At 45.3% G+C, this 21,175-nt stretch overlaps 1 protein-coding gene across 1 annotated transcript; it reads left to right on the forward strand.

Annotated features, from left to right (window-relative positions):
* Positions 1-3,615: 3,615 nt before the first annotated feature.
* On the forward strand, positions 3,616-19,573 carry LOC306970053 (fibrinogen-like protein 1; the record flags this gene model as incomplete). Its single annotated transcript, XM_079565879.1, has 7 exons — positions 3,616-3,698; positions 4,497-4,722; positions 5,480-5,690; positions 8,686-8,820; positions 13,299-13,515; positions 15,775-15,970; positions 19,427-19,573. The coding sequence occupies 7 exons, from the start codon at positions 3,616-3,618 to the stop codon at positions 19,571-19,573; spliced, it is 1,215 nt and encodes a 404-aa protein (XP_079422005.1).
* Positions 19,574-21,175: the final 1,602 nt, after the last annotated feature.

Here is a 21,175-nt window from a genome sequence, read left to right on the forward strand (position 1 = left end):
CAGCTCTGCACTGACGTTTCTGCTTTCTGAGTCAAAAGCAAAAGCACTGACAAAGGATCTGCTAGAAAAGGTAGTAGAACTGTATAAAAGGGGAAAGGGATATATAAAAAAAAAACATATCCAAGGTTCTGACAGTATTAATCAGCAGTGTTCAAACTCTGTTGAAACCGAACCACGGTCAGGTCGACCAACAAAAATGACAGCAATAACTTCCAGGAAAATTGAGTAAATGATTGATGTAAAAAACAAAAAAAACAAAACACAAATAACTTGATGGCTGAAATACTGGACTCGCTGAAAAAAAAGTTGTGAAGCTGTTTGAAGATGCACTTAATGAAACATGGGCTGCATGGCCAAGTTACCATTAGAAAACCATTACTTCACAAATGCCACAAAGTCCATCCATCCATCTTCTTCCACTTGTCCGTTGCCGGGTCGTGGAGGCAGCCGTCTGAGCTGCCCAAATCACACTGCACCAGCCCCTTATAGCTCCTCCTGCAGGTGGTGGGTCCACAGGAGGACGGCCTCAGGATTAACCAGGCCTGTTGGTCTCTCATAAGGAGCTTCTGAACCGCTCTTTGTCTGACCCGTCACCTAGGACCTGTTTGCCCTGGGAGACCCTACCAGGGGCACGAAGCCCCCGACAACAGAGCTCCAGGATCATTCGGGTGCTCAAACCCCTCCACCACGTTAAGGTGATGGTTCCAGGAGGGGATGCCACAAAGTATCCGCTTATAATATGCCAAACAGCACAGAGACAAGCCTCAACATTTCTGAAACAGTGTCATTTGGGAAGATGAAACCAAAATGACCATAAACGTAACATTTGGAGGATCAGCAAGGCCAGTGATGAACGGTGACCATTCCTACAGTGAAACACGGAGCTGGATCACTCATGTTTGGGGGATGTGTGAGCTTCAAGGAACTTGGTAAAAACTGGTTTCAGGATGAATGCAGCATGTTATTAAAGAATACTGGAGGAAGAGTGTCTCATCAGCCTGGACGCACTTGGATGTTCCAACAGGACAACAATCCAAAGCACAAGGCCATGTCCACCTCTCATTGGCTACAGCAGAGTAAAGTGAAGGTTCTGGAGTGACCATCTCAGGCTCCTGACCTCAGTACCATTGAGCCACTCTGGGGAGATCTCAAACGGTTCATGCAAGACAGACCAGGAATTTACCATCCGAGGAAATAAGGACGCCCATCCACAACTACCAGAAACAATCCAAGCTGTCTTTGATGATCAGGGTCATTTTAGTACTTTTCTTTTTCATTTTGATTTATAGAGAGTAAACTCAGTTGTTTGACCATAACTGGCTTCACACAACCACCAACTATGAGTGAAAAAAAAAAAAGCTTTTGTGTTATCATTCATATTCTCTGAAAAATGGCCATTCTGCCAGGGTGTTTAACCTTTGAGCACAACTGTATGTTTCTTGCCAGTTCCAAACAGATAATAATCTGCAGATCTTAAAGAAAATCACAACAATAATTAAAAATAATTCAGAAAAAATATCTGTCCCTGTGTCATTGATGTCAGCATCACTTTCCAGGATTTGTTTAAGGTTAAAATCCTCTTCCTGGGAAATATAAATGATGTCTTTTCATTACTAACGGCAAAAAAGTAGCTTTAAAATGAAACTTTATACTGTTGGAGCCATTTGTATCAGTTTGTAGCATTTCTCTAGAGATGACAGAAAATATATTGGCCCTCATTTATCAACATTGCGTACACAAATGGTGTAGGTGTATTTGTGATATACGCCAGAGTGCGCGTGGCATTTATGAACCCGTGCTTTACGCTCAGATCTCTCCGTACGCAGAAGGATCTGATGGTAAATGTCACGGAGAAATCCCAGCGTCATTTGAATGAAACGCCCAAAAATATTCATAATCAGGAGGCCTCACCCACGGGTTTTACGGCACGCACGAAACACGAACATTTCTCCAACCAGGAAATGATAAAGAATTGTTTTTAACACAACAATTATGATATTTTGCGCATGAGAAAAATTAAAGAATCTATTAGAAACCCAGAATAACCTTATAGCCAATCCAAGATCACATTTACTAACAAGAAATAGGTTAATGAAAAAAAAAACGTGTATTAAATACGCTGTAGGCCTAAATAGCCTATATAAAAAGAGTATAAAATTAAACCACATAAAAATATAATGTGTAGTAAAAGAAGAAAGCGTGGATGTAACGCTGCAGTCCGAGCAGACTCTGGACCATGAACTGAACCAGCGAAAAACAGCGGTCAGCTCCGCGGACTCAGCGCTGGAGCCGGGGGCAGAACTGCACGTCTTTAGGCCTGATCAGAGCTTTCCTCCGGGAGGGAACAGGTGCGGAGAGCTGACAGCCAACCGGAACCTAACGAACCCGTCCGGACCGAAGACAGCCCGACGACGGCACGAGCTTCGATCCTCCCCCTGAGGAGAGGAGAGCGCGCGGTCAGCAGACCCTGCGCGCGCGGCTCCCGGACATTACGAACCCGTCCGGACCGAAGAAAGCTGTGGTGCTGTTGAAGGATTTATTTGACACCCGGGTCGCTCGCGCCACGGAATACGGTCCACAGACCTGACGCTCAAACCAGCCAGAACACGGAGCAGCCTCGCACAGACCCAGGTGAGTCCCGGAGTCCCGACGGCAGCGGCATGTGAGGCGGGACAGCCATCCACACAAAGTTTGCGCAGCAGCGGCAGCAGCAGCGGTGTTTTTTGTTAAAAAAGAAAATATGTAAAAACACCATGAGTGTCTCTATGGCCCGCAGTGCAGGTTCTAGTCTCTGTGGTCGGGCTGAGCCTCTGAGCTCGTCCCGTGGCTGGAGGAGCAGGTCGATGCAGCGCAACATTGAATCAAGTCTGCCCATAAACATTAACGCTGTGCCTTGTTTCATGTTTACATCATCAATGTGGATTATATGCGGTGTGGTACGGAAACTCATTGCTGCCAGTGTGAGTGAAACATTTTTGACTGCGCTTTCTCGTTCGAACGTAATACCAACTCGTTCTAACGAGTTGCCAATGTCGTTCTAACGAGTTGCCAATGTCGTTCTAACGAGTTGCCAATGTCGTTCGAACGAGTTGCCAATGTCGTTCGAACGAGTTGCCAATGTCGTTCGAACGAGTTGCCAATGTCGTTCGAACGAGTTGCCAAAAGCCCAACGCGCACCAGAGCGCAGCGGCACATCATCTGACGCGCGTCCATTTCGGCACAGGCGGCGCGTCAGGGCACTTCAGTTCAGAGGCTTTTCCTCAGACGCGGTGCCGCGGGGTAAACACCTAGGCCTACGTTTTTGACCTGCTGCAGAGGCACAGACGGGTCTCGGCTGTGACAAACAGGGAGACCGTCGTACACTTTGTTTAAGGGGATGATGGAAGCAGCGGAGACAGAACCATCATCAGGGCTCAGGTGGAGCATGTTAAACTCGCCAGTCCCCATTAACCTGCAAAAGAGAGCCACGTTTTCTCTTTCTCTCTCTCTCTCGCAACACGGACATACGTGTCTTATTTTATTAATGATAAATGTATGAACTACGCGTTTAAAGCACCACATGGTTTGAGGAAAAGCCTCTGAACTGAAGTGCCCTGACGCGCCGCCTGTGCCGAAATGGACGCGCGTCAGATGATGCGCCGCTGCGCTCTGGTGCGCGTTGGGCTTTTGGCAACTCGTTCGAACGACATTGGCAACTCGTTAGAACGAGATGGTATTACGTTCGAGAAAGCGAGAAAGCGCAGTCAAAAATGTTTCACTCACATTGGCAGCAATGAGTTTCCGTAGTACGGCAATGCAATTCATGCTGTAAAAACTGTTCACCAGCCTAGAATTGGTGCATCATGTGCACCACCTCCTGACTTGGTGTAGGATTTGCTCAGATTGATAAACGTACCCCACATATGCTCTGATTTCACCATACGCAAGTTTGATTTCTGAGGGCCAGTGGCAGTACATTTGCACCGACTGGTTTACTGCAGTTTGTGTCATAGGCTTTTAATGACTGTAGGCTTTAATGTTATTCTGTAAGAATATCTTTCAAATATTAGGGAGAGAAAAACATGATCCTGGACGGGGAGTTTGCATGTTCTCCCCGTGTCTGCGGAGGTTTCCTCTGGGTACTCCAGCTTCCCCTACCACTAAAAACATGTACAATAGGCCACAATGAGTGAGTAGCTGGTGGTTGCCACGATTCCATCAGTCTACCCCAGGGCAGCTGTGGCTACAACAATAGCTTACCGCCACCGAGTATGGAGTGAATGAATAGTGACGACACTGTCATTATTCAGTGTTGTTGTAAAGCACACAAGTGTGTTGTAAAGCACAACACAAGCGCGTTACACCGGCTTGTAAGCCATTATTATTATTATTATTATTATTAATATTATTAAATGTCCTAAATACTCTCGTGTATTATCAAAAACACTTTGATCGAACAGGTCGACTAACCCTGCTCTCTCGTCAGATAATTCCTCTGGCTGTGGGTCCTTCCGCAGTGAGGTGACTCCTGATGGCCTCTGCCGCATCCATGCCACACTTCCCACCGGTTCCGGGTCGTCACCACGGGAACGCTGCCCCGACATGTTCCGCTGCCGGGCCGATGCGTCTGATTTGCCAAGAGAAGCGGGAACCAGGAAGCAGCAGCTGCAGCAGGTCCAGGAGGCTGTTAGCGAGATGAAACAGGAGCTGAAGGAACACCAGAGGAGAGTGAAACATCTGCAGGTGAGACCTAACCCACAAATCCACTTTTTTCTGCAGATAAGTTGTATAAATTGGCATCTAATAGAGTGTGGCGTCCTCTGTGCTAAAACGTCTTCAGCATTTGAATTTCGCAGCTGCCGTTTGTAGTTGGCTCTAAAGATCTTGTTTCATCACCTGAAAATGTGAGAGAGAGGGCTGTTTATCTTCGAACGAAGGTTTAACACCTCTGGACTTATTTATTGCCATGGGTGGATGTTCCCACGTTGCAAATACAATACATAAGGCTGTATTGGGCACAGAGAGGGCTGTCGGTGACACACCTGATGGCAATGGGGTCATCAGCTTTATTTATATAGCGCCTTTCACTGACATGGTCCTAAAGCGCTTTACATGAGACCATTTGTACATTCACTCCACACTTGGTGGTGGTAAGCTACGTTTGTAGCTTCAGTTTCCCCTCATATCAGGGAGACTGACAGAAAGGCTGTCGCGGCTGCACACATCGGCACCGACGGTCCCTCTGACCACCACCATTCATTCACTCACACTATCATTCATCCTGGTCTACTGTACATGTTTTTAGTGGGAGGGGAATTCAGCCCCGTACCTACAGTATGTAACAGAGTGGAGAGATAGAGAACTGAGGACATTAAAAAAAAAAGACTGGTGACATCATTTTTTTGGTGACAAAAAAATGATGTCACCAGAGCTACTACTACATCACAGAGGCCTGTAATGTTGAGCAGTGGGGCTTTAAAGCTGTTCCTCTTTGTTTCAGTCTGAAAGCTTTTTGATGGTGAACTCATCTGTGATTGGTCGTCTGTTGGCGTTGGAGGTACGTCACTCCGAGGTGTCCACACTGCTTCACGTGCACGGCGCGCTGATGCACGAGCTGCAGACCCAACTCCAAAACCTGTCCAGGATCCTGCGTTCCATGTGCAAGCCCATACTCATGCGCACATCAGCTCCCATCAGTATCACACGCCCAGGTACACATTCAAGATTCAAGATTTTTTATTTGTCAAACCATGTGCATGGTTTGAAATTATGTTTCTCTCATCCTTGATTGTGGGGAGGGGAAGAGGGGTGGAAGGGAGGTTAGGGAGTTCAGCTTCCTGATGGCCCTGTGTACGAAACTGTTCCTCAGTCGACTGGAACTGACCCGTAGATTCCGCAGTCTCCTCCCTGAAGGCATAACCTTGAAGAGACTGTGTGATGGTGCGAGGGGTCCCCGGTGATTTTGACGGCTTTGCGGGTGAGATGTGTGTAGTACATCTCCTTAATAGAGGGGAGAGGGGCTCCGCAGATCTTCTCCGCTGCTCTCAAGATGTGCTGGAGGCTCCTTCAGCAGGAGACAGTGCTGGAGCCGTGCCACACAGTGATGGAGCTGGTCAGGATGCTCTCTATAGTCCCTCTGTAGAAGAACCACACAGTGATGGAGCTGGTCAGGATGCTCTCTATAGTCCCTCTGTAGAAGAACCACACAGTGATGGAGCTGGTCAGGATGCTCTCTATAGTCCCTCTGTAGAAGAACCACACAGTGATGGAGCTGGTCAGGGTGCTCTCTATAGTCCCTCTGTAGAAGAACCACACAGTGATGGAGCTGGTCAGGATGCTCTCTATAGTCCCTCTGTAGAAGAACCACACAGTGATGGAGCTGGTCAGGATGCTCTCTATAGTCCCTCTGTAGAAGAACCACACAGTGATGGAGCTGGTCAGGATGCTCTCTATAGTCCCTCTGTAGCAGTTGCACATAGCGGAGGCTGGGACTCTGGCTCTTCTCATCTTACGGAGTGCACGTGTGCACATCAGCCCCTATCACACGCCACAGTACACATGTACGCCCACACACTCAAACACATGTATGACTTTAGCCTTAGTCCTGGTGCAGGACAGACCTATAGACTGAAAATTCAGTAGACAGAGGGCGTTCAGTGATGGCTGACAGTAGATTCAGTAGACAGAGGGCGTTCAGTGTTGGCTGATTGTAGATTCAGTAGACAGAGGGCGTTCAGTGTTGGCTGACAGTAGATTCAGTAGACAGAGGGCGTTCAGTGTTGGCTGACAGTAGATTCAGTAGACAGAGGGCGTTCAGTGTTGGCTGACAGTAGATTCAGTAGACAGAGGGCGTTCAGTGTTGGCTGATTGTAGATTCAGTAGACAGAGGGCGTTCAGTGTTGGCTGACAGTAGATTCAGTAGACAGAGGGCGTTCAGTGTTGGCTGACAGTAGATTCAGTAGACAGAGGGCGTTCAGTGTTGGCTGATTGTAGATTCAGTAGACAGAGGGCGTTCAGTGATGGCTGACAGTAGATTCAGTAGACAGAGGGCGTTCAGTGTTGGCTGATTGTAGATTCAGTAGACAGAGGGCGTTCAGTGTTGGCTGACAGTAGATTCAGTAGACAGAGGGCGTTCAGTGTTGGCTGACAGTAGATTCAGTAGACAGAGGGCGTTCAGTGTTGGCTGATTGTAGATTCAGTAGACAGAGGGCGTTCAGTGTTGGCTGACAGTAGATTCAGTAGACAGAGGGCGTTCAGTGTTGGCTGACTGTAGATTCAGTAGACAGAGGGCGTTCAGTGTTGGCTGACAGTAGATTCAGTAGACAGAGGGCGTTCAGTGTTGGCTGACAGTAGATTCAGTAGACAGAGGGCGTTCAGTGTTGGTTGACTGTAGATTCAGTAGACAGAGGGCGTTCAGTGTTGGCTGACAGTAGATTCAGTAGACAGAGGGCGTTCAGTGTTGGCTGACAGTAGATTCAGTAGACAGAGGGCGTTCAGTGTTGGCTGACAGTAGATTCAGTAGACAGAGGGCGTTCAGTGTTGGTTGACTGTAGATTCAGTAGACAGAGGGCGTTCAGTGTTGTCTGACAGTAGATTCAGTAGACAGAGGGCGTTCAGTGTTGGTTGACTGTAGATTCAGTAGACAGAGGGCGTTCAGTGTTGGTTGACTGTAGATTCAGTAGACAGAGGGCGTTCAGTGTTGGCTGACAGTAGATTCAGTAGACAGAGGGCGTTCAGTGTTGGTTGACTGTAGATTCAGTAGACAGAGGGCGTTCAGTGTTGGCTGACAGTAGATTCAGTAGACAGAGGGCGTTCAGTGTTGGCTGACAGTAGATTCAGTAGACAGAGGGCGTTCAGTGTTGGTTGACTGTAGATTCAGTAGACAGAGGGCGTTCAGTGTTGGCTGACAGTAGATTCAGTAGACAGAGGGCGTTCAGTGTTGGCTGACAGTAGATTCAGTAGACAGAGGGCGTTCAGTGTTGGTTGACTGTAGATTCAGTAGACAGAGGGCGTTCAGTGTTGGCTGACAGTAGATTCAGTAGACAGAGGGCGTTCAGTGTTGTCTGATTGTAGATTCAGTAGACAGAGGGCGTTCAGTGTTGGCTGACAGTAGATTCAGTAGACAGAGGGCGTTCAGTGTTGTCTGATTGTAGATTCAGTAGACAGAGGGCGTTCAGTGTTGTCTGATTGTAGATTCAGTAGACAGAGGGCGTTCAGTGTTGGTTGACTGTAGATTCAGTAGACAGAGGGCGTTCAGTGTTGGCTGACAGTAGATTCAGTAGACAGAGGGCGTTCATTGTTGGCTGACAGTAGATTCAGTAGACAGAGGGCGTTCAGTGTTGGCTGACAGTAGATTCAGTAGACAGAGGGCGTTCAGTGTTGGCTGACAGTAGATTCAGTAGACAGAGGGCATTCAGTGTTGTCTGACAGTAGATTCAGTAGACAGAGGGCGTTCAGTGTTGGCTGACAGTAGATTCAGTAGACAGAGGGCGTTCAGTGTTGGCTGACAGTAGATTCAGTAGACAGAGGGCGTTCAGTGATGGCTGACAGTAGATTCAGTAGACAGAGGGCGTTCAGTTTTGGCTGACTGTAGATTCAGTAGACAGAGGGCGTTCATTGTTGTCTGATTGCACATTCAGTAGACAGAGGGCGTTCAGTGTTGTCTGACTGTAGACGATTCTGATGTTCAGCCCTGTCCTCCCCCAGCGGTTCCTGTGGTCTCCTCGTGTCCCTCGGACTGTGCATCTTTGATCCAGAATGGCGTCCATCGTTCTGGGATCTACTCTGTAGTCCTGGTGCCAGGCGTGTCACTTCCAGTCTACTGCGACATGGAGACAGACGGTAAGACTTCCCTTTCCCAAGGAACTTCCACATGAGGGCCCCCAGGATCTTTAATATAACACATTGAGTGCCAAAAACAGAAGTTTTTTTAAATCATGAAACTAGACACTCTCATACACCTTATTGATGAAAAGAACTGAAATAGATGACGATCCAAAACTTGTCAAAAGTAACATGTGGACATTTCATATATATATTTGCATTTCTTTTCTTTTTTTATTCCGAGGGCGCGTGGTGTTGCGCAGCGAAGCAGTAAAGCCAACACTTCTCTCTTGCTCTCGTGAGCGCGTTTTACAAAGCAGAGCGGATTCCCATGGAAGGATAACCTGGCTAACACCAGGCTGCTGTGTGCGCTCGAATTATTTCGAACTGCACAACAGCCTGGGGACCATGGCCAAATCTCCGGTGGATTTGGGAACCAATCACAGAGCGAGGAGGGACGGCAAGACGATGACGCGCTATTCGATATATGGAAGCTTGTAGTTTATTTACGGATAATTAAAAAAAAAGTTTATTTACGGATCCAACATGACAGCAGCAGACACGATGGTATTTTTTGATCAAGCTTTAGACCTTGTTCTAAATAATTTAGCTCAAAAGTTTACAGCGGGTACGTCATACGTCATCTCATACGATGATACGATTGGCTATGGCTACGTGCAGACGCATGAGACTTTTTTTTTTTTTTTTCCGTATCGCCCAATAAACGACTATGGACGCTCGTAAACCACACCTCTCCTACGAGAAAATGAATTGGTGGTCCCCAGACTAAATATCACTTGTGATTTTAGTCTGGTGTTAGCCAGGCTAATGGAAGGATCGAAACTTTTCACATTTCTCTGAGTTTTTAAATGGTTAAAATTGGTCCAAGGACGGCTGAGAAACATCCTGTTTAAGTCTTCAATCCGAGAACCAGGCTGTTTAACTGAAAAAAAAAGCAATCGATCTGCGGCAACACTCGGAGTTTCAATACGTGTCAACAATGATGAACTGAGATATTAAAGCATTTGCCTCTTCCCGTAACGTTTTTGTCTGTAGAGGAGCAGAGGAGGAGAGAGGAGTTAAACAGAAAGGAGTGTGTTTCATAAAAGATGTGATGTCTCCGTTTCTAAAAAAAAAAATCTGTGATTTTAATCAAAACTAGCCTGTGTTTAGCTTAGATTTCTCAGGTACCGAGGCCCGTCGAATTAAACTGTTTTCACCTACGGAGAGTTTAGAGTCTCCCCTTTCAAATGAGCCACAGCATGTGTCCATGGCTATAACATAGAATACGCTGTGGTGCTACAAATATCATGAAAAATGGTCTGGATTGTTGGCACTCTACAGCTAAATTCCAAAAACAGTGCGGCCTCAATGTGTTAAGATCTTTTACGTTGGAACAATGGCAATTCTGGCGGCCGTCTTGTGTCTGGCCCTTCTAACGCAGTGCACTGTAATGAAATGGGAAACACACTTAAACTGTTTTATTTGTTTTGAGTTATTTTGTAACACTTTGATTATTGTGACTGACCTCATGTCATATCTGGCAAGAAAATTACATTTTTGCAGTATGTCAAATGTTATTTCAGTTGCATAGGATGCGCTTTATATTGCATTATTCATTCACTCCATACCTGGTGGTGGTAAGCTACTATTGTAGCCACAGCTGCCCTGGAGTAGACTGGCAACCAGTTTGCGACATCGGCCCCTCCAACCACCACCAACCACTCACTCACTTCATTAGCAGAGGAGCCCTTCACCTGCGATAAAGGTGTTTCCAGATTTCTATTTCCTCCTTATTCCCAGTGACAGTGATCCTCCCCTTGTTTTCCCTTTTGCAGTTCAGATCACACTGCTAGAACAGAGGATCCTAAAGTCGGGGTCGATTAGCTTGACTGCTCTGTGATGGTGGCTGTGATTACCAATAGGTTGTGCTTCTCTGACCTGAAAAATGACATGGTGTGCGAAAGTTTAGGCACCACAGATTAAAACGTCTAGCGACATGAACAATGAAGCAAGGGGAAAATGAAATTATCTCCAAAAGGCATGAGCGTACAGACATTCCTATAACATAAAAAAATCTGGTTGTATTTACATTACATTGTCAAAATAACACAAATAAGAAAAATGCAAGAGCAAAAGTTTGGGTACCTGCAGAGAACACCTGGCAGTCTTCCAATATGGCAAGTATCAAAGTATCATTGCATTAGACGCTTTTCCAGTTAGCCAAGGAGGAATTTTTGCCTTTTCTTCTTTGCAAAAGTCTTCCAGAACTAAGAGATTTCTGGGCAGTCTTGCACACAAGTCTGAAGTCGTCCATCTTTGAGGTGTGTTTACCTACAGTGCCTCTCGAAAGTATTCATACACCTTGGACTTTTGCACATTTTGTCATGTTTACAACCCTAAACATAAAGATTTTATTTTGAACAGACAACTGTGAAGTGAAAGCAAAATGATACATGATTCCGTTATTTTTCCAAAAATAGAAAAGTGAAAAGTGGGGCGTGCATAAGTATTCATACAGCATTTTCTGAGTGCATTAAATTGCCTTTATAACATTCCTCATGACTGCAGAATGTTCACACCTTGGCCTAACCATGAAATAGAGCCACCTGTGTGTAATCTACTCTCAGTTTAATTTCAGCTGTTCTTTTAGGCCCTCAGAGCTGTGGTCGGAGTGTATTGGTCACTAAACAACATCATGAAGGCCAAGGAGCACCAGAGAGGTCAGGGATAAAACTGTGGAGAAGTTTAAAGCAGCATTAAGTTATACAAAGATTTCCCAAGATTTAAACATCTCCCGGAGCAACTGTTCAATCCATCATTCAGAAATGGAAAGAGTAAAGCACCACTGCCAACTTACCAAGACGTGGTCGTTCACCTAAACTAAAAGACCGAACAAGGAGGACACTGGTAAGAAATACAACCAAGTGCCCCAAGATAAGTCTGGAGGAGCTGAAGTCCTGCCGCTGAGCTGGGGGAATCTGTACATGGGACAACTATAAGTCGTATCTACACAAATCTGGCCTTCATGGACGAGTGGAAGAAGAAAGACATTATTGAAAGGAGGCCATAAGAAATCCCGTTTGAAGTTTGTAGAAGTCATATGGAGGACACAGCTCCATGTGGAAGAAGGAGCTTTGGTCAGATGAGACAAAAATGTAACTTTTTGGCCCAAATGCAAAACGTTTTGTATGGATCAAACCTGACACTGCTCATCGTCCTGAGTGCACCATCCCCAGTGTCAAATATACAGGGGGGAGCATCATGCTGTGGGGCTGCTCTTCCTCAGCGGGGACTGGGGAGATTGTAAGAATAGTTGGGAAGATGGATGGAGCCAAATACAGGGACATTTTGGAGGAAAACCTGCTGAGAACTGAGGCTGGGGCGGAGATTCACCTTCAGCAGGACAATGACCCTAAACACAAAGATAAATCTACAATGGAATGGTTCAATAAAAACATATTAATGTGTTAGAATGGCCCAGTCAAAGTCCTGACCTAAATCCTATTGAAAATATGTAGAAAGATCTGAAAACTGCTGTTCACAAACGCTCTCCTTCTAGTGTGACAGAGCTTGAGTTGTTTTGTAAAGAGGAATGGGCTAAAATGTCTCTACATGTCTCTACATGTGCAAATCTTGTAGAGTCAGACCCCAAAAGACTTGCTGCTGTTATTGCAGTAAAAGGGGGTTCCACAAAGTATTCATTCATGCTGTATGAATACTTATGCACGCCCCACTTTTCACTTTTCAATTTTTTGAAAAATTACAGAATCATGTATCATTTTGCTTTCACTTCACAGTTGTCTGTTACTTGTGTGTGAACGTTCAGTAAAAAAATTAAAATAAAATCTTTATGTTTAGGGTTGTAAACATGACAAAATGTGCAAAAGTTCAAGGTGTGTGAATACTTTAGAGAGGCACTGTATTTGTAGAAGCCAACTGCTTTTTAACTTAAAGGGGCTAGATGCAAGTTAGCCATTTTATACTCACTACTGCCACCTCAGGTCATATGTGTAACTGCAGCTTCTATATTAAGCTTGTGCATGACGACACTTCGGACCCGAATTAACACCTTTTTCAGTGACATTCCGGATTTTAGAGGAAGTTGTGGTGAACAGGTCTGAGCTCATTCTACACATTAGGACATTGTTGGAACATGTAGGAGAGGAAAATACTTCATTTAAAAAATTTTAAACTCTGTATAGTCCCTTTAATCTTGTTCACAAATGTTCCAGAATGTGTTGGACTAATTTAATCAATTACTTTGTTCTACCCATGAATTGTTCCCAATGCCAGGGGTTCCCAAAGTGGGCGCCGGGGGGGGTTGCGAGAGGTTTTCCAAACAAAATATTTTTAAAAGAAGAAAACCTGATTATGTTTTACAGTGGGGGGTCCAGAATTGGCCAAATTGGGGGTCGCTGCAGTAAAGGTTTGGGAACCCCTGCCCTATGCCACTGGCTGCATCTACACCTGGTCTAAACCCGGTCTCTGTGCAGGCGGAGGGTGGACGGTTTTCCAGCGGCGCCGTGATGGTTCGGTGAATTTTAATCGTGGTTGGGATGAGTACAGCGCAGGATTTGGAGATTTACGATCCGAACACTGGCTTGGAAACACACCGCTCCACCTGCTGGTCACTCAGAGGCAATGCAGCCTCAGGATTCACCTACTGGATTGGACCCACGTGCACCATCATGCTCTCTATGAGCAGTTCAGGTACTAACCTCACCTCCTGACCCCTTAGCATTGGTTTGGTTGCGTTTAGACTTCATCTGTTCTGGGAAAGGCACCAATAAATGCTATAACCAAATGCAGTAACATTCTGTCCAGCCATATCATTTCATGATAAAATCCCATTTAAGTGAAGTTAAGTTATACTTTATTAATCACCGTAGGAAAATCCGTTCTCTGCATTTGACCCATCCTCAATGTTGTTGGAGCAACCTGAGCAGTGAGCTGCCAGCGTGGGCCAGTGACCCATCTCCAATGATGAAAACCTACGCATACACATGCAAACTTCATTCAGAAAGGCTCCGTCCACAGAGTCGTTTTTTCCTACACGAAGACTACGCAAGTTGAGTAGGGCCCCCCAGCCGCAAGTGTCCCGCTTTTCAGTCAAATCACCGACAATCAGCGACAGGCTCTCCGACAGCAAAACGGAGCTGAAGTGAATGAGCGGAGAGACCTTCACCCCCAAGGTGTGAGTGCTTCTTCGCTCTAGCGTGGCTGCATGCCTCCCGCCATGCCAGGCGCCGCTCACTACATGTGTTCTGTGCACTCCAGTTCAACTGGTTTTATTACAGACACTCAGCGCAGCCTCAAGCAGCTCACTGTGTTCAGTGCAGTTCCTACATCGTTCTGTCACCAGCACCGCAGCCCCTCAGCTTGTGCAAACTTTTTCAAAACTTCACTGCAACACCGGGTCCTGCACAGGTCTCTAGCAGGAAAAAAGGGAGCCCTGATTTGAACTATCTTCTTGTTGTCTCTAGCAGACTATCAGGACAGTAGTTTGGTGAATAGAAGGGGGTAAAGTCGTTGACTAGAGTAGTCCTAAATCCCAGACTGATGGTTTAGGGGTTAGTGGTTCTCACACAGAGGGGAAGGGCCTGAAATGAGGTCATTATGTTCCACTTCTGCCCTGCACTACTACACAGTGGAACTGGGAATCGAAACCCAGGTTCTTCTAGCTGTGAAGCATGAGGAGTACTAACCGCTGCGCCACCCTGTCATTTCAAACATGTTTGTAATCTAGTGCGTTCTTTATTTCGTCCGCGTTCGTGTTTTCATAAGTTGCTATACGCATAAGCGTATAATTCCTCTGACCCGAATGCCAGGGTTTTCTTTCCAGATGATCTCCTGTGTCCTTTTTCCCGAATATGGGTGTTGGACTCCACTTCCTCCGTACACCGTGTTCACCCACTCTAAACCACGCCATGCGCTGTAATTAACCACACGTATGCGTGTCTTTCACATTGACAATTCACAGTAATCACCCGCACCTGCCACGGGAGCCGCATTAGGTCTTAGTGCATTTTAGAAAGCCGTGATTAACTATTGACAATCAAGTTCTTTTGTATGGCCAGCCAAACAACATGTGTTTTCAAGATTGTAGATATGCAGCCTAGGAGCAAACGTGATTTCAGCGATTTCTCAGTGGCCGTGATTGACAGACGGGCTCAACCAACGAGAGAAATGCTGCATATGACGCAGGAACAGGAACAAGCTGCAGGAAGCCTTTTCAGTAAACATTAAACAAGAAAGGGATGGCGTGTCTGCCAATACAACACCGTTTTTTATTTAAAACGAAAGACGAAAGAGCAGAAGAAAACAGTGTTGGTCGCCACGCATACCATCTTTAATGTTTTGGAAGACTGATAGCTTCCCTCTCTTGGTGTGATGAACTCTCGCCTCTCGGTCCGTGAGTGGTAAAATTGGAAAATAATTGTGAGCAGTGGCCCAGACGGTTCTTATTTTGAACAGAAAGGTGAAGCGTCTGGCTGGTTAGTCCACTTTGAACCAGTTTAATTCAGTCAGGGTCAGTTTGGATTGAACAGATTTAATTTAAATTCAGATGGCCAGGACTTCAGAAAATGTGATGTCTCTACAAATATCCGACAGTCAAGATAATGACAACAAGCTGTAGTGAAAGACTCCTATTATTTTCTGTATCACAAAGAAGGTTTTCACAAACCTGATCACTCCAGTCCAGTCCGTTTCACAAAGACAGTCCTGGTCTACATATAAAGACAGTAAAACTGTTGTCAATTTTACAATTTACAATTTTAAGTCAGTCCCACTGTCCACAAATGTGTTACTCAGATTTAATAGCACAGAACAACTGACCAGTTGGATCTTGAGATTGTATTCATACACCATTTAGACCAAACAAATGTGATCTCCAGAATTGATGAAGAACGTTTTTACTCCATTGGGTTTTTGATGGCTAAACCAGGCCTGAACTCTTTGTCTCTTCAGTATCGAGTCGGAGCAGGGCCGCTTCCGCCTTCATGTGTCAGGGTTCTCGGGCTCCGTCTCAGACTCGTTTGGGTGGTACCATGACGGTCAGGACTTCGGGACCCCAGACTCTGGGCACCTCTGCGCCGAAGTCTGCCACAGCGGCTGGTGGTTCAGGCACTGTTACCAGGCCAATCTCAACGGAGTCTACTACCAGGTCTGAGCCAGGTCTGAACTTGGTCTGAATGATTTTAATGGAACATCAATTTTCCATGTAACCGGATGAGTTTGGGCTCAAATTCACTCAAACCCGTGACAGTATTGGTTGAGTGGCTAGGTTTTACAATTATTGACAATATGTTTGTGCTGGCTCTCAGTCGTTCTAGAGAAGAAGAAAAATATCCATACCCAGTTTTTTAACATTTTGACAAAACAAACGCAGGCTTTAGACTAGACATTTTGCGCTGAGGAGGTACGCTATGTACAGGGCCGGATGGGACTCATCTCCAGCCCAGGAATCTTTTTGATAGTGGTTTATGTTTTATGTATTATCTTTAGAATGGCATGTAGTTTTAAGAGACTACAAGGTTACTATCCTATCACAAAGAGAATATGAGCCAGCTGGACTTTAGACGTATTGAGTTGCCTTGTGTACGAAATGCGCAGTATACATAAAGTTGCCTTGCCTTGCCTTGCCTTGCCTTTATGAAACTAAAAATTGTGTTTTTGGCTTTTGGAGAGAGTATGTAAACAAAATAGCCAAGAGTGCTTGGCCTCATCCCCCCAAACAGAAACTAACACAGACAGAAACCATGAGGTGTACTGACCCAGTGTGGACAATTCTACTTCTGCATTCAAGGGCAGGCGTATTTTTGAGTAATGTGTAAAAACTCTGATGGCGGCCATTTTAGGGATAGGTTTGCCGGAGTCCTCCTAGGAACGCCCCCACCTCCTGGAGACGCCTCCGAGCTTTCGTCACCAGCCGAGTAACCAACCAGGGGGCGTGTGGAAGGGGCGTGTCGGAAAGGGTCAGAGGTTCTTAAAGAGACAGAGGCCTATTTCAAGACATTCACTACAGCCATTTTGAGAGAGACATTTTATACAAGGCAGTTATTCCAATTTACTGCATTTACAGACCAACAGAAGGTTTGTCATCATTGTAGTGAGATATAGACTGGTGCTATGTGATTGAAAAAAGCATTATACCCCCTCTTTAAGAGATTCTAAGCAACTATATATTATGCACTATCAATAAGATATAATATGCAGCATTACATCATTTCAAGCCTACAAAACAAATCATTGTCAGTCTTTCTAGGAAAAACATCTAGATTCTAGAAACATTTTCCAGGAGCTGGTTAGCAATAGCATCAGCCTCTAGTGGTGATGATGATGTTGGTCCTAGTGGTGATGATGATGATGATGTTGATCCTGGAGGCGATAGTTATACAGATGACATTTATTCAGGATTACGTTTAGTCGGATTACTGACCTGTTGCAGCCCTGAGAAAGGTTTCCCCCTTCGCCTGTCTGAATGCCGGCACCGCCATGATTAAAACTAATCTGTCACATGATACACATGCATCACGTGCACCGCGCGTTTCCGCGAGAACTCGGAGGAGTGCAGGAGAGAGAGAGGGAGCAGACAGAATTGTATTATCATTTTAATGGGGGTTACATTGATCCTGGTGCTGATAATGTTGGTGGTGTTGATCCTGGTGGTGGTGATGTTGATAGTGTTGATTCTGGTGGTGATGTTGATAGTGTTGATTCTGGTGATGATGTTGATAGTGTTGATTCTGGTGGTGGTGATGTTGATAGTGTTGATTCTGGTGGTGATGATGTTGATAGTGTTGATTCTGGTGGTGATGTTGATAGTGTTGATTCTGGTGATGATGTTGATAGTGTTGATTCTGGTGGTGGTGATGTTGATAGTGTTGATTCTGGTGGTGATGTTGATAGTGTTGATTCTGGTGATGATGTTGATAGTGTTGATTCTGGTGGTGGTGATGTTGATAGTGTTGATTCTGGTGGTGATGATGTTGATAGTGTTGATTCTGGTGGTGATGTTGATAGTGTTGATTCTGGTGATGATGTTGATAGTGTTGATTCTGGTGGTGGTGATGTTGATAGTGTTGATTCTGGTGGTGATGATGTTGATAGTGTTGATCCTGGTGGTGATGATGTTGATAGTGTTGATCCTGGTGGTGATGATGTTGATAGTGTTGATCCTGGTGGTGATGATGTTGATAGTGTTGATTCTGGTGGTGATGATGTTGATAGTGTTGATCCTGGTGGTGATGATGTTGATAGTGTTGATCCTGGTGGTGATGATGTTGATAGTGTTGATTCTGGTGATGATGTTGATAGTGTTGATCCTGGTGGTGATGATGTTGATAGTGTTGATTCTGGTGGTGATGATGTTGATAGTGTTGATCCTGGTGGTGATGATGTTGATAGTGTTGATTCTGGTGGTGATGATGTTGATAGTGTTGATTCTGGTGATGATGTTGATAGTGTTGATCCTGGTGGTGGTGATGTTGATAGTGTTGATTCTGGTGGTGATGTTGATAGTGTTGATCCTGGTGGTGATGATGTTGATAGTGTTGATTCTGGTGATGATGTTGATAGTGTTGATCCTGGTGGTGATGATGTTGATAGTGTTGATCCTGGTGGTGATGATGTTGATAGTGTTGATCCTGGTGGTGATGATGTTGATAATGTTGATCCTGGTGGTGATGATGTTGATAGTGTTGATCCTGGTGGTGATGATGTTGATAGTGTTGATCCTGGTGGTGATGATGTTGATAGTGTTGATCCTGGTGGTGGTGATAAGATAAGATAAGATAAGATGGTACTTTATTGATCTCACAGATGGAGAAATTGCATTGGATGAGAGAGCATCCGGCAGCAGCACCATTCAGTGGCACCACTCTTTTTCCACTCTTTTATTTTCTTTGGTGAAAGATCGTTGCGTCGCGGCCGCCATCTTCACTGTTTTGGTCACAGGAGGAGCACTGGTTGATGGGAAATCCGTAGACGATGACCACGGCGGTGGAGCTCTTGTGCTTGGCCACGATGTTCTTGGCCACACAGGTGTAGTTGGCCGTGTGGGACAGACGCGCCTGCTTGATGATCAGGTTGTGTCCACGGTGATGTAGAAGTTCCTGTCCTCGGCCGGGTCAATGATCTCGTTGTCCTTCAGCCACTCCACCCGCATGACCTTGGAGGATGGAGAAACTGTAGCTGCTGATGTTGATAGTGTTGATCCTTGTGGTGATGATGTTGATGGTGTTGATCCTGGTGGTGATGATGATGGTAGGGTTGATTCTGGTGATGATGATGATGATGATGATGATGATGATTATGATGATGATGATGATGATGATGTTGGTAGTGTTGATTCTGGTGGTGATGATGATTGATGATGATTGATGATGATGATGATGATGATGATGATGATGATGATGTTGGTAGTGTTGATTCTGGTGGTGATGATGATTGATGATGATTGATGATGATTGACGATGATGATGATGATGATGATGATGATGTTGTTGGTAGTGTTGGTGATGGTGATGTTGTTGGTGGTGATGATGATCCTGGTGGTGATGATTGTGGTGATGATCTTGCTGGTTATATCCTGGTCTAACCCTGGTCTCTCTGTTTTCAGGGTGGACTGTACTCTCTTCGGGCCCAGAACCTCCTTGGTCCTGATGGTCTCGTCTGGTTTTCGTGGAGAGATTCAGACTTCTACTCCCTTAAGGCCACCACCATGATGATACGACCACGGGACTTTAGGACTCACCGGTCTCCTTAAACCATTTTACTCTACGCAAGACACTTTCCCACTAATCTAACTAATCTAACTAACTAATATCTCAGAATGCACAAGTGTCAACTAACTTAATATTTGTACACCAAAAATGCTTTTCTACCCAAAATTTTGTCCACCTATTCTTTTCATGTCCTGGTCTAACCTTATATGGCAAGATATGAAATGCAAAAATAAGTGATTAAAAAGATATTAAAGGAATTGGCCACCGTTTTTACATACTGAGATATGTTCTTACCTTAGCTTTGACGAGTTCTTTAGGCATCCGCACAGTAAAGTGAAGATTACTGCGCGGATTTCAAACTACTCCTGGTATTATTACGCCTTTTATCCGCTTAGAAAATCCACATTGTTTAATTTCGTGTAATTATACTTTGTAGTGGAACACTTCACGTAACCATATTTAAATAGGGAAAACGTGGAAGAGCTTGGTAGCTTCTATCTTGACCTGTTTTGGAGCTATAGAGGAGGGAGGGAGAGGCTAAATGCTAACGCCGTCTGCGCTGTGTTTACGTGACTGAAGGCACGGGGGAAGATCAGACAGGTCCTAAAGAACTCGTCAAAGCTAAGGTAAGAACATATCTCAGTATGTAAAAACGGTGGCCTATTCATTTAAGCAAATTCAAATTTCCACTTTCATGTGTTTTGAAATAGAGCATGCCAAACAATGAAGGCTGCTAAAAGAAAGCACTTTAGAGACATACAACTACAGTAACTTATTACACTCGCTGTTGTCTTTCTCTCCTTCCTCCTCTTTATCCTCCTTTTCTTTTGTTTTTGCTGCCAGAAGCAGAACTTCTCCACATTTGGTCGCAGCTGTATCTCTCTCTCTCTCTCTCTCTCTCTCTCTCTCTCTCTCTCTTGAGAAGCATGTGAGGGAGGGGCTGGGCTCATGGGTCCTTTTTAGGGGGTATGTGATGGTCGTTTCTGTCAAATCTTTTGGCCCTCTGGTGGCCCCTGCTGGCTTGGGGGCCCCAGGCATCTGCCTGCCTTGCCTAATGGCAAGCTACGCTTCTGTGTATGAGTGTGTGCCCACTTCCCTCACACTCAACATTTCCCCCTAGTGGTTGTGTGTGAAACTGTTTTTTGGTGTCAAAGTGGATCACACCTCTACTGGCTGCACCACATAAACTAAATATAATTAAGGAAGAATCTTCAGCTCAATAATGTACTCATTTTCAGTTGCAGCTGACTCATCTTACCTCCGGATCCCACATGGACAGGGCGTTTCTGTGGAGTTTGCATGTTCTCCTCATGTCTGCGTAGGTTTCTCCTACCACTAAATACATGTGCAGTAGGTGAATCCTCCAGCCAGGTGTTTCTGACCACCAGCCTGGCTCAACATCATGGAGACGGGTCCCTGGGCCGCCGCCCACTGCTCCCTTGAGGTCGTCCTGTAGCATCAAGGGATTGGTTAAATGCAGAGGACATTTGTTGTACAGTTCATGTATAATGACACTACAGATTGAGGTCCTCGTGTGGTGTAGCTGGGGTGCCATCGAAGCAACGGTAGGAGTTGCCGTGCCTCGTGGTTAACCCTTTTTAAGTTCTTCTTCACAAACTAACCTCTGTCTAGTTTACTTAGAT

This window comes from Gobius niger, assembly GCF_951799975.1.
Source record: "Gobius niger genome assembly, chromosome: 11".
Taxonomy (NCBI): domain Eukaryota; kingdom Metazoa; phylum Chordata; class Actinopteri; order Gobiiformes; family Gobiidae; genus Gobius; species Gobius niger.